This window comes from Canis aureus, chromosome 1, assembly GCF_053574225.1.
Source record: "Canis aureus isolate CA01 chromosome 1, VMU_Caureus_v.1.0, whole genome shotgun sequence".
NCBI classification, from domain to species: Eukaryota; Metazoa; Chordata; class Mammalia; order Carnivora; family Canidae; genus Canis; species Canis aureus.
In genome coordinates, this window is record NC_135611.1 from 58495033 (window position 1) to 58507781 (window position 12749).

The following is a 12749-nucleotide window of genomic DNA, read 5'->3' on the forward strand; positions in this document are numbered from 1 at the left end:
GGCCCCCTGCTGGGTGGTTTGCCTCCTTTAACTCTTACACCACCACGGGCGAGAAAGGCGCGCGTGGCCTCCGTGCACAAAGGAGACTGTGTCTCAGCGCGTTAAGCGCCAGGTCGCCGCGGGAGGGTCCGCCGGCAAGTTTCCGAGGCGCAGCTGGAAGGCGCGTCTGCCTACGTTCCCTGCAGGGCGCTGCAAACACCGAGCCGAGCGATGCGTCGGCCTGGCGTGCTTTCTCTCCAGTTTCTAGAATGAATTCTTCGGGCGAAGTTGTTTCTCCTCCCACTTCCCCCGGGCCCGTTACGGTGAGCGACGGGGCAGTAAGTTAGGGTACTGGAGCCCGGGGGTTTAATTCGGGGCGGGCGGGGCCCTGGCGCTGTCCCGGGAAGGGGGTGCTAAGGTTCCGCGGGGCGGCGGGAGCGCGGAGCCCCCGCAAACCAGAGAGGGAGGGTCTCCCCCCAAGCCTCACGGCAGCAATGAATGAATGAATGAATGAATGAATGAAAGAACGGACGAACGAACGAAGCAATCGCCGCAAGCGCGCGCTAGGGCCTCGGGCGGACCTGCGGGGAGGGTCGCGGCCAGGAGGCGCCTCGGGAGCGCCCTCTGGCGAGGACGGAGCGCGCGTGTCCCCGCCCCGGCCCCCCTTCCCGCCGCCGCGGCGCCCCCGCCCGGCTCTCCGGGTTCACTCTCGGTCTCTCACTCCGGGAGACACAGACGGCAGCCGCCCGGGCGTGCGGGGACCGGGGCGCCGAGGGAGCGACGCGAAGCCCGGAGCCCCAGCCGCGGTCTCCGCGCGGGTGGGCTGAGCCGACCCCCTCCCCGGCCACTTGGCGGGCGCGCCAGGACTTGGGGACGCGGCTCGGGAGGAGCCGGGGCGGCGGCGGCCGAGACAGGGGCGCGCACCCGGACGGGAGCGGAGTGAGCGGCGGGCTGGGCGGCGGCGGCCGCAGCGGCGGGTCCCCGGTGCCCCCCCGCGCCCCCCGCGCCCCCCGCGCCCCCCAGCCTCGCCGCCGCGCGGGCAGCGCCGCCTCCCCGGGCCGCGGCCGCCCGGCCGGCTCCCCTGCGCGTTCCCGGGCTCCGAGCCGGCGCACGATGCGCCCGGCCGCGTTCTGATCGCCGCCGCCGCCGCCGCCGCCTCCGCCGCGATGATCCCCGCCGAGCCGCCGCCGCAGCCGCTGCAGCCGCCGCCGCCGGCCCCGCCGAACCATGTGGTGAGCACCATCGAGAACCTGCCGGCCGAGGGCGGCGGCGGCGGCGGCAGCCTGTCCGCCTCCTCCCGCGCCGGCGTCCGCCAGAGGATCCGCAAAGTGCTGAACAGGTGAGCGGGGGCGCGGGGCGCGGGGCGCGGGGCGCGGGCTGCGGCTCCCCCTCCCGGCCCCCGAGGCCCCTCGGGACGGGGTCGCAGGGCACGCGGCGACGGTGCGCGCGGAGCCCGCGGGGAGGCCGTGGCAGCTCGTCCCGGAGCGGAGCGCGGCGGGTCCGGGGCGGGAGTTCGCCGAGAGGCGGGTCCGCACTCGCGCCGCGTCCCCGCGCGTGCACATCGCGTTACCCGCTCGACCCCGGCTCTGCGCCCCCGGGACCGCGGAGCGAGGGATGGACGGACCCCCCAGGGGCCCGGGCGCAGGCGGGAAGGCGCGGTCTCCCGCCTCCACGCGGGGCACGGGGTCGCGGCGGCGGCCGGGCGGGGGCCCCGCTGCTCGCCGTCCGACGCTCCGGTGGCCGCTCGCCCGCGCGCACGCGGGGACCCGGGAGCGCGGAGCTGGAGGCCGGGGGGGACCCAGGCGGGGCGCGAGGAGCCTGCGAGGAAGGTGCGCGCGGGGGCGGCCCGGAGCCCGGGGAGGCGAGCGCAGACCGCGCTGGGACCTGCGCAGTGGACGCACCAAGGACGAGGCGTTCTAGGAGGGGAACCCGGGTTGGCGCGTAGACGCGGGCCCTGGCGCAACTGTTGGGTGAAAGGCACTTTTTCTACTTAAGTAACTTGAAATGGTCGGAGAGCTGACGCTTAAAAAAAAAAAAAATGAAAAATCGGGTAATTGGTTTTGCGTGTTTTTATTCGAGTGCGTGTGTGCCTTCTGGATGCATCCGTGCGGGGGACTCCTAAGGTCGCCCTGGTCGTCCAGGTTTCTGCGCGGCGGTGCTCTGCGTAGCCGAGTCCCCCGTGGGGCTCTGCGTAGGACTCCGCGGGGCTGCAAGCTGTAGTGGGAGCAAAAAATATGTACAGAAGTGGAAGCTTGGAGCATGGTTTAAATCAGGTATAACAAATCCCAAACCGTTCGAGTCGCCTAGTGAAGACTTGACGTGTATGCGAGCTTTCAGTAGGTTTCCATGTACTAGCACACCACAAGAAATTCACGTTGGAGGAGATTATGAGCTGGTAATAGGAAGTCAAGCCTCTACTTTCCTCCAAGTTGTAGCTTAGGACAACACCTTCCAGAATATTACATTTTAAAAGCGACCAGAGTAAATCAAGAAGATGCTGGCTTGGTACATAGTATGTGGGTTTCCTAGTCCTCATGAACACCTCTGGGTTTTTTTTTTTTTTTTTTGAATTGTAAATATCTTGGCATTGGATGTTTAGATTTTTAAGCAGAGTATGTTAAATATCACTGTCCGTCATCAAACTGGAAGGAAAAAAAAAACCTGGTGCAAGCGTTCATTTTTCTTTCCTTGAGTATAAGTTATTCTTGATTCCGTGCAGATTGTTTCTTGGTATTTAATGAGTCTTAGAGTCCGGAATAAAAAGATCACCGAGGAGACTTGGTTGTCATCATTTCTCAGCAGCCAGTAACTAGCCACGTGGCTCCCGGGCAGAGCTGCGCATCTCCCTGGGTCTCGGTTTCTGCATTTGTAAAATGTGTTTTATAATACCTGTCTTCCTGCTCTTGTCATGAGATAATACTAAAGAAAATACTTGGGCGAGTATAAAGCTCTGCATGAATTCATGCATTCAGTGGATTTTTGTTGCCTGAGGTGGGTCTGTGGGAGCATCGCAAGCAAATGAAGTCCTAAGTACATCAAGAGTAGAACTTTGTGTTTTACTAAGCCTTCAGTGATCTGCGTGACATGAGCTGTACTAGTCCCAATTTTTAGAGGAAGACTTTAGATGGAAAGATTGGGTCAATGACATGTCATCACAGGCGCGTCTGTGAATGGGAACCTACCTAGGGTAGTAGCCTTCCCACTTCAACTAAAACGTTTAGTTGTCTTTCAGAATTCTTGAGAATTTTCAGCATAGTATTTTGTATTGAGTTAATGGTCTTTCCTTATCCTTCAAGGGAGAGAAGAAAAGATTTCTTTTGAGAAGGAGCATCTTTGGTACGGAGACTGAAAAAAAGATTAAATATAGAAATCTCAATGGAATAATTTCATTAGCATGCTGATGAGGTTGGCTTCTGCGCCTTGATTATGTCAACAGGAGGCCATTGGTAGTGGCTGCTGAGTGACTGGGCTCTACAAGCAACAGTGTGGGAGGAAACTGGAATTTTGGAGATCTTGTGCCAGCATTTAGCTGTGGCTCCCCTCTAGTTTGAACCCTCCAAGTATGATGGATCTAGCCAGTAATAGTTATCAGGCTGGGCCACTGGGGCCAAATCATAAGCATTGTCCATTTTCTCAAAACTTATGATCATTTTATCACCCTTCTTTTTCTTCTTCTTTTACTCTTCATTTTTCCTTAATATTTCTGTAGCCTTTACCTGCACTGCCCTATCAACTTACTGTCCTCTGGGTTTCAGTTGCTTTTTTTCATTTGCTTCTGGCATGCAGCAAGTTAGCTGTTAGCAGAAAGTGAGGTTGCAAATCTGGAAGTTTAGAGCCAATATAAAAAAATATCCCTCCAACTTTTGGCATGCAGATTTATGGTTGGCAGCATTCTATTGCTGTGAGCTGGCCAGTAGTCTCTTCAGTGACAGAATGGGACATTGCACCACTGTGAGTTAGCTCTTAGCATCCCATTGGGCCAAAGGGGCAGTGCTGACAGTCTGAGGATGGTGCAGTGAGATGGAGAGCATTAGACAGACTATGAGCAACGTAAGCCCCACGATTTGCTTGCCACTGGTGGCAGTCTGTAACAATAGCTACCTGCCAACTCAGAGGAAGAAATGCAAACACATATGCTATCTATATCTACCCAGCGATAGGTAAAAAGAAAAGTACTGATTAATAATTAATTGTAGGAACTTATTCTCAAGAAGCGTAGAATGAAAATGTAGTGTTACGTTAGTGAAATCTGCCTGACGTTGTCCTGCATCATTTTACTTTCCTCAGTATAGCTCCTTAGCATCCCCCCCCCAATTTTTATAAGCTTGTAGAATTGGATTGCTGCATTTTGTACATGACAATTGGGTATCTCATTGATAACTCACTTTCTGTAAAGCAATTAGATTAGGATCTAATAGTATCCAAGATTTTGATGAAAAAGGAGGTGCCAGGTAATTTTTAAAAATCAGTTAATGGGATGTGTCACATTCTTCTCCCTGTGGTATTCAAAATTGTTTTGGCAGTAGGACACAGGAAATCCAAGATGATTCCAATGCTGAGATAATTGTTATTTCTTTCATTCTCAAGGGTTTAGAATAATGTATCAGTTCAAGCAAGGAAAACATATGGCAAATTCTTCCTCATTTATTTCTTAGCAGGGAATAATATTTATTACCCTGTCATGGGCAAGCAGTATATGACAAAAAAAGAAAACATCTCAAGGGCAACAGTTGACACTTTCACAAGAACTGCTGAATCCTGGTAGATTTCTTAGAAAGATAGAGGAGTAGACACTAGTCTATAGAGTAGCCAGAGATTTACTCTTCTAAAATGATCACTTAATGAAATGTTTGTGAAAAACAAGTAGTTGCTTGTTTTGTGTTTTGCATGTGTATGGTTTTATTTATCTTTTTCCAGTTGAATATTATTTTCAGATCTTAACAAAAATGACTGTGAATTTCTAGTTTTGACCCACTTTCTTCCCCACAAGACATTCATTGTGTTGTCTCAAGTTACAAAGGGGTTTCTGCCTTTTCGAGTCTTGTAGTAGGGATATCTAATCACTAAAATGGATCCACTAGTGTGACGCTGGGTCATCCATTCGTTTGATTTGGAACCGATTTCCAATTTACGTTTTGATTCATTTTATTAATTTTAAAACGTCTGAAGAATTTTTGAATTGAAAACCAAGAAACATTAAGGAGGATACATAGAGAGTTGGTAGCAAGCCTAAATAAAATCAACATGGGAAGTTACCTGTGTAAGATAGGACAATATGTGCATATCACATATATCATGAGTCATTAAATAAGGTGGACAGAATATGGTAAACTAACAGAATGGCTGCCAAGGAACAGGATGATGCTTGAACTAAGTAATAGGTACAGTTGATGAAGACATAATTTAGATGATCCTTTATCAAGTCAGAAAGCTCTTGTTGAAAAATTGATAGTGAGGCTCTTTCTTAAGCTGCTGCTTCTAACAGATGTCAAAACAAAAGGGAAGACCAACTAGTAATGAGTATAACTGATATACAATATTACAAATGGAACCGGGTGGTGTGATCAAAAACAGACATTTCTAAGATCAGTAGTAAACAAAAGATGTCGAAGGATGCATTTATTTTTAACCAGAGGACAAAATTATGAAAATAAAAGATCATCCCGTATGCTTATTTTTTATACAGAGGGCTTGGAGAAATGAGCATTTATATTAAAGGAATATTTGGTTTATGTGGGATAGAGATGATACATTTCCAAGTAATGTGTAAGAAAATGGACGTCTCTTTGCATAATTTTCCTTTCAAGATCTTCAACGTCTCAGGGTCATCATAATAGAAGTCTATTTTTACCAAACACTGCTGTACATGCAGATGATATAGGAAATTGAGTTGGCTGCTCATATAGTTCTAAGGTTATCTAATGCAAGAGCTGATTTATTATTTAATTGCCATTTCTCATAAAAGTAGAATGCAGAATGTGAGAATACCACCACCAGGTTTTAGCTTAGCTTTCTCATTTGTTTGAGTTCAGGCCAGTGAGCATTCACTGTACATTTTTCAAGCACATTAATTCTTGATTATGTTTCTAAAAAAAGTATTCTTAGGAAGTTAAACTCCAGTAGCCACGTGGAGAAATACCTCACAAATATTTTGCCTATTTCTTGACTGAGGCGCAAACACATACAAGTATACATTTGTTTATTCTTATCTTTAATGGCCAAACCACATGACATGAAATTTACCATCTTAACCTTTTTTTAAAAATTTTTATTTATTTATGATAGTCACAGAGAGAGAGAGAGAGAGAGAGAGAGAGAGAGAGAGAGGCAGAGACACAGGCAGAGGGAGAAGCAGGCTCCACGCACCGGGAGCCCAATGTGGGATTTGATCCCGGGTCTCCAGGATCGCGCCCCGGGCCAAAGGCAGGCGCCAAACCGCTGCGCCACCCAGGGATCCCCATCTTAACCATTTTTATGTGTACAGTAGTGTTATTTGTATACACATTGTCATGCAGCACACATCTAGAATTTTATCATCTTGAAACTGAAACTGAATCCATTAAACACCCCTTTTTCCCTTCCCACACTGACCCTGGCAACCACCTTTATACTTTTTTTTTCTAAGAGTTTGACTGTTTTGGATGCCTCATATAAATGGAATCATGTAGTATTTGTCTTTTTATGACAGGCTTGATTCACTTAACATAATGTCTTCAAGGTTCATCCACGTTGTACCACCGTGTGAGAAGATTTCTTACCTTTTTTAGTCTGAATAATATTCCACCGTATGTATATACCACATTTACTTTATCCATGTATCCGTTGATGGACATTTAGCTTGCTTCCATCCCATGGCAGTTGTGAATAAAGCTGCAATGAACATGAGTGTGAAAATGTATCTTCAAGATCCTCTTTTCAATTTTTTGGGATATGTACCCAGAAGTGGGATTGCTGGATCCTATGGTGATTCTATTTTTATTTCTTGGAGTTTTTCATAGCAGTGGCACCATTTCATAGCAGTGGCACCACTTTACATTCTCACAGTGTATAAGAGTTCCAATTTCTCCACGTACTTGCCAATACTTGTTACTTTGTGTGTGTGTGTGTGTGTTTTGATATTGGCCATCCTAATGGATGTGAAATAATGTCTCATCGTGGTTCTGATTTGTGTTTCCCTAATGATTAATGATATTGAGCAGCTTTTCTTATGCTTTTTGGCCATTTGTATGTCTTCTTTGGAGAAATGTTGATTTAAGTCCTTTGCTCATTTTTAAATTGGATTATTTGGGTTTTTTTTTTGTTTGTTTGTTTGTTTTAGTTGTTGAGTTGTAGGAGTTCTTTATATATTCTGGATATTAACCCCTTATTAGATATATGATTTACCAATATTTTCTTCCATTCCATTGACTGCTTTTATACCCAGTTGATGTTTCTGTGCTTATTTGTTCTTAATCTCTTACTGAGTGTTGAGCCCTCTTCTGGAGGACACATACATGACAAAATATTATCCTTGGCCTGAGGGACCTCAGAATCTAACTGGGTAACATGACACGTGTTCTGCTACTGAGAGTTAATCATTATAATCTATAACCTGAATTTTTATGAGTAATGTCTAATTATATGTTTCCAGATGCCTAGATACTAAAGTCCTATAAATAAATTGTTCACTCTGCAATCCATGCTGAACTTCTCATTCTATCGTTTTGACCTTATACAGGGACTACTTGAATGCACAATAGTTAGGAAGAAATTTCATAGGAAATGCCAAGGAAAACAATAAAAATAAATATGTTTTAGAAGATATTTTCTTAGAAAAATGTCATGCTCCAGTCAATGGCAATAAATGTAATTTGTTTAAGAATACTCATTAAAATTTTTTAAATATTGTTTTCTACTGGATTTAAATTCTAAACTTTCTCTAATGATAATTTATGTATATGACTCTGTGATGCTTGAAAAAGTACCATTTTGCAAGTTCTGATATTATATACCAAAAATTCTTGCCATTTAAACAAATTAATTAGGGAAACCTACGATGAACTGAATAAACATGGGATTTTACAAAAACCACATCAATCTAATTATGTCCATATTTAGAATTACAGGGCTACAATTCCTAAATCATCCCTGATTTTGAGCTAGTGAAAGTACTGATCTATTGTATAAGACAAATACTTTACTGATTTCTCATTCATTCATTCATTTATTCAATGAATATTTATTGAGTTCTTCCTATAAGTTGGGCACTGCAGGATCAAGGTAGTGAACCAGATAGGTATGGGCTGAAGAGGACTCTTGGGTACCATTGGTAGAGTTTCTAACTGTTATTACCCTTTCAAGATAATTTATCAAGGGAACAATTTAAGTAAAGTAGAAATAACAGTAACATACATCACCTATCAAAAATGATTAGATTTTTCAAGCTGATCTAACAGAGGTGTACAAAAAAACCCCCCCATAATTTAGCTGTTTCACCTCTAGGCAGACTACTCAAGAGGAAGACTGAACCCATAATAAAATTACTTGAAGTGTACACAGAGTCCAGAGGTCGATCTTTCTTGATGAATACAATACAATTTGTTTCATCTAAGACTTTAAAAAAATCAGGAATAGCCATTAATGTTTATCAACCTTAAGAATGTTAGGGGAAAAAGGAGAATAGATTTGAATTTCATTCTGCCATTACAGGATGAGCCTATCAAAGGTCAATACCATATAAATCAGGAAAATAGAATTTCCTAAAAATAAGCAAACAAACAAAAAAAGAAAAGAGAGTTTCCTGACAATATTAACATTCTGACAGATGCATACGCAGGTTTGAGGGACCTTGGATACATGTTCATGTGTTGCAGGTAAGAGAGATTTAAAATATGACAACAGCATGAGGATGAGTTAGTGGAAGGACTGCATGCTTTCTTATATAATTTGATACAATCTATTGAGAGTATTTGAGTTAAAATCAGCATGTAGACAATGGATCAAATTCTTAAATTTTACATTATAAAGTATATATTTTTATATTATAAAATTTATATCACATTATTCTTATAATAATAAAAGTAGTTATATTATCATCCTGTTAGAGAGAGAGAGAAAAACCAATATTTGTGGTCATATAGTTTAGTGCTTTTATAGGACTACAGAGGACAGAGAGCCCACACTAGACTGGTAACAGGGTGGGAAGGTTCAGGGATGGCATTTGCCTTTGGCATTGAGAGATAATGTCTTCTTGGGGCTGCTATAACAAGATACCATAGATTAGGTGGCTTAAACAATAGTCTTTTATGCCTCACAGTTCTGGAGGCTGGGAAGTCTGAGATCAGAGTGTCAGCCGATTTAGTGTCTGGGGGTGGCCTTCTTGACCTGCAGACAGCCATCTTCTCATATCTTTGATTTGTAGAGCAAGAGAGCAATCCCTCTCCTGTGTCTTTTTATAAGGGCACTAATTCCATCATGGGGGCTCCACCTTTGTGACTTCATCTAAATCCAATTACCTTCTGAAGGTCCCACCTCCAAATACCATCACATTGGGAATTTGGGCTTCAATTCATGAACTTTGAGGGGACATAAACTTTCAATACACATAACAGATGGATAGGAAAGAACCATGTGGAAGAAGAGGGGTAGTAGAAGGGATGAAACCAAATATCGGGTGAGATAGTAAGTGTCCAGTTTGACAATATTATGTGGGGGTAAAGAAGGTCTAGAGTGAAGTAAGGTTGGAATGGTAGGATGGAGTCAGACAATGGGCACCCTTAGGTGCTCCGATAAGGAGTTAGACTTCACTCTGTGGATTATTACCATTGCAGGTTATTGAGTAGAGAAAGGACATGATCAGAGATGTGCCTAAACATGATATTCTGAACCCAGTCTGTAGGACTGATGAAGAGGGGAGGGGTTGGGTGTGGGGGACAAGTTATGAGCTACCATAGCCATTTAGGGGCGAGGAGAAAAGAGTCTAAATGGGATGGAGGCAGGGAGAAGGAAGTTCTGTGGTTTGGACAGAATCTGGTCCAAGAACAGGAAAAGGAAGATTAGATTATTTTGGAGAAAGTACCCAACAGTGTCTGCAACATTGTGGTTATTTAGTATTTGTTTTATGAAAGGTTATTTAAAAGTTGCCTCAAGGAAGGGATCTGCTCATCAGGGCAGAAGAGACACAAGGTGTTGCGTGAACTAGACACACAGCCAGGAGGACAGCAGCCAGCTACTCAGACTGTGGTCCCAGGACCTGCGCTGATTCAGAAACTGTGTAACCAGAATGCAGACATGAACATGAAATCGAGAGTGAGCATTTAGAAATATTCATAGATATGTGATGGAACTTTTATGTCTTTCCTTGTAATATTAAAAATGGGGTCATGTATTCTGATAAGTTTTTGGTTTTTGTCATTTTATTTTTCCAGCAGTTGGTTTTTAAAATTGCATTTTTCAAAAGTATTACCTGCAAGGAATTGAAAGAAGCAACTGGTACCTTATGGTAGAAAGTTTGAGAGGCACTGGTCCCAGCCCAATATCCAAGAGGGGACAACAGTGAGTCTGGATTCAACAGTGAGTCTGGAAGTATATCTGATCATGGAGAAGGGGTTCCTCATAGTGGTGGCATGAGGCTGGTGCTGGTCGTGGCCTTGGAAATCTGGTGATGTGGAGACACTGATGAGAGCTACATTAAGTATCAAGGGCTTAACCCAAACAGCCTGGGTTGAGGCTCCCACCTTAAATGCTGGGCAGGATAACTTTTTAAAGTGAGGGGTGGTACAGCACAGCATCCCGGAATGGGGTATCAGTGGAGATGCTACTTTTCAGGGATCACAAAGTGAAAAAGAGCATATTCTAGGTCTAAGTAACAGAAGGGAGGGTAACTAGCCTGAGTGGCAGAGCCACTGGTAGGGCTTCCCTTCAAGCTCTGAGGAGCACAGACTAGGAGCTGTGCCACCATTCAACAAATAATTACCGAGCCAGGTAACAGGCATCATGTGGATAATGGGGATACTGCAGGGAGCAAGGCATAAGAGATCTTCACTCTTCTGGTGACAACATTGGAGTTGGGGCAGGCAATGAACAAATACTAAGAAAGATATCCAGTTGTGCTAGATACCACACAGAGGATTAAAGTGGAGGGAGGTGACAGAGAGCCGGTGGGTGGTGCTTTAACTTGAGGGATCAGAAGAGGCCTCTCTCTCTCTCTCTGGTGACATTGAAGCTAAGATCGGAATGGCCAGGAGGAACTGGCCACACGAAGGTCACTCCAGGCAGAGATGCTAAGATGAGACAAGCAGGAATAGTGTGCTGAAAGAGAGGAAGACAGGAGTGCAGGATGGCAGTGAGCAGAGGAGGGGAAGAGCTCCTGGGGAACGGACTCATAAGATCTTTTAGGGCCTCAGGGGTCAGGAGATGAGCTTGGGCTGTATTCTAAGTGGGATGGGGGAGCAACTGGAAGGTATTCAGTGAAAGAGTAGTCTGGTTAATGTTTTAAAGACCAGCTAGAATGGATTGTGGGAGAGGTGAGTGGTTCCTGGAGGAAAGGGATGTTGGAGGCTGGACCAGAGGGTAGCAATGGTGGTAGAGAGAAACAATTGTGTCTTGGAGTGACCTGCGTTGGGAGATGGAGTCCATGGGACTAGATGAGTGACTTGATGAGGCTGCACAGGGAAAAACAAAGAAAAATTATAGCTTGGGGAGCTTGAGAAACCAGGTGAGTGAAGGTGCTACTGCCATGGTCTAAGATGGGAAAGACAGGGGGAGTAACAAATATGGGAGAAAGTCAGGAATTGACTTCCAGCAAGTTCAGTTAGAAACGTTTAGCGGAAATGTGCAGTGACAGCTGGAGTCTAGGATTCTGGGGAGAACGCAGGGGCTGGGGATTTGCATTTGGGAGTCACGAGGGTGGTCCCGGATGAGATCATCTGGAGACAAAGTGTAGAGAGAGGACAAGAGGCAGCCCACGGTCAAACTGGGCAGCGCATCAGCCTCTGAGTCAGAGGAGGAGGACCCAGCAAAGGAACTGGAGGAGGAGTGGTCTGAAGTAGGTGAGAAAACAGGAGGGTGTAGTGTTCGGAAGCCTAAGGGAAGGAAGGAGGGAGGGAGGAAATAAGTGGTGCCCTGTGCTGAGGTAATTAAGGGAAGGACAGAGAAATGGGCAGCGAGTGGCTCAGCAATGTGGAAACCTTGGGGGCCGTGAAAGGCAGAGGTTCAGAGTGGAGGTGCACAGGGAAGCCTGGATGGAATGGCTGGCGAGGGAAAGTGAGGTGAGGGCTACAGAACATAATTTTTGGGAAGTTTTGCCCTAATGAGGGGCAAAGGGAGAGTCTCTTAATAGAGGAGATAACACAAAAGGTCTGTGCGCTGACGGGAAAGATATGGTGTTAGGGGAAAATTGCATATGAGGGAAGGAGGGAACACCTTGAGAAGGTAAGATGGCGGGATCCAAGGGGGAGAGGTTGGCCTTGGAGAGGACCAGGACACTGTCCATGATACGAGAGCGGAGCTGCACCTGTGGGCATGAAGGAAGGAGATTTGGTAGGTTTGGTGATGGGAATAGAAGTCAGTTCCTGGCTGGCTGCTTCGCTTTCTCTGAGAGCTCTGAGGCAAGGATGTCCATTGGGAACGGAGGAGCTGGGTGGGGGGAGGCCTGCAGGGCATTTGTGCGGAGGGAAACGGGCAGCAGACATTCTGAAGAGTCAGAAGGGGAATATATGAAAGGAGGATAGTAGGATTGAGGGGCAGCGCTGTGTGCCTGATGTTTGTAGAAGGGATGAGGTGGGGGGTGT

General features: G+C 46.1%; 1 protein-coding gene across 1 annotated transcript in view; it reads left to right on the plus strand.

Moving 5' to 3' along the window:
- The first annotated feature begins 1130 nt into the window (after positions 1-1130).
- SLC35F1 (solute carrier family 35 member F1) overlaps positions 1131-12749 on the plus strand; it is a 389817-nt gene continuing 378198 nt past the window's right edge. Inside the window, exon 1 of the mRNA XM_077900929.1 lies at positions 1131-1318. Coding sequence (XP_077757055.1) covers positions 1146-1318 — 173 coding nt within the window. The 5' untranslated portion in view covers positions 1131-1145. The remainder of the gene's footprint in view (positions 1319-12749) is intronic.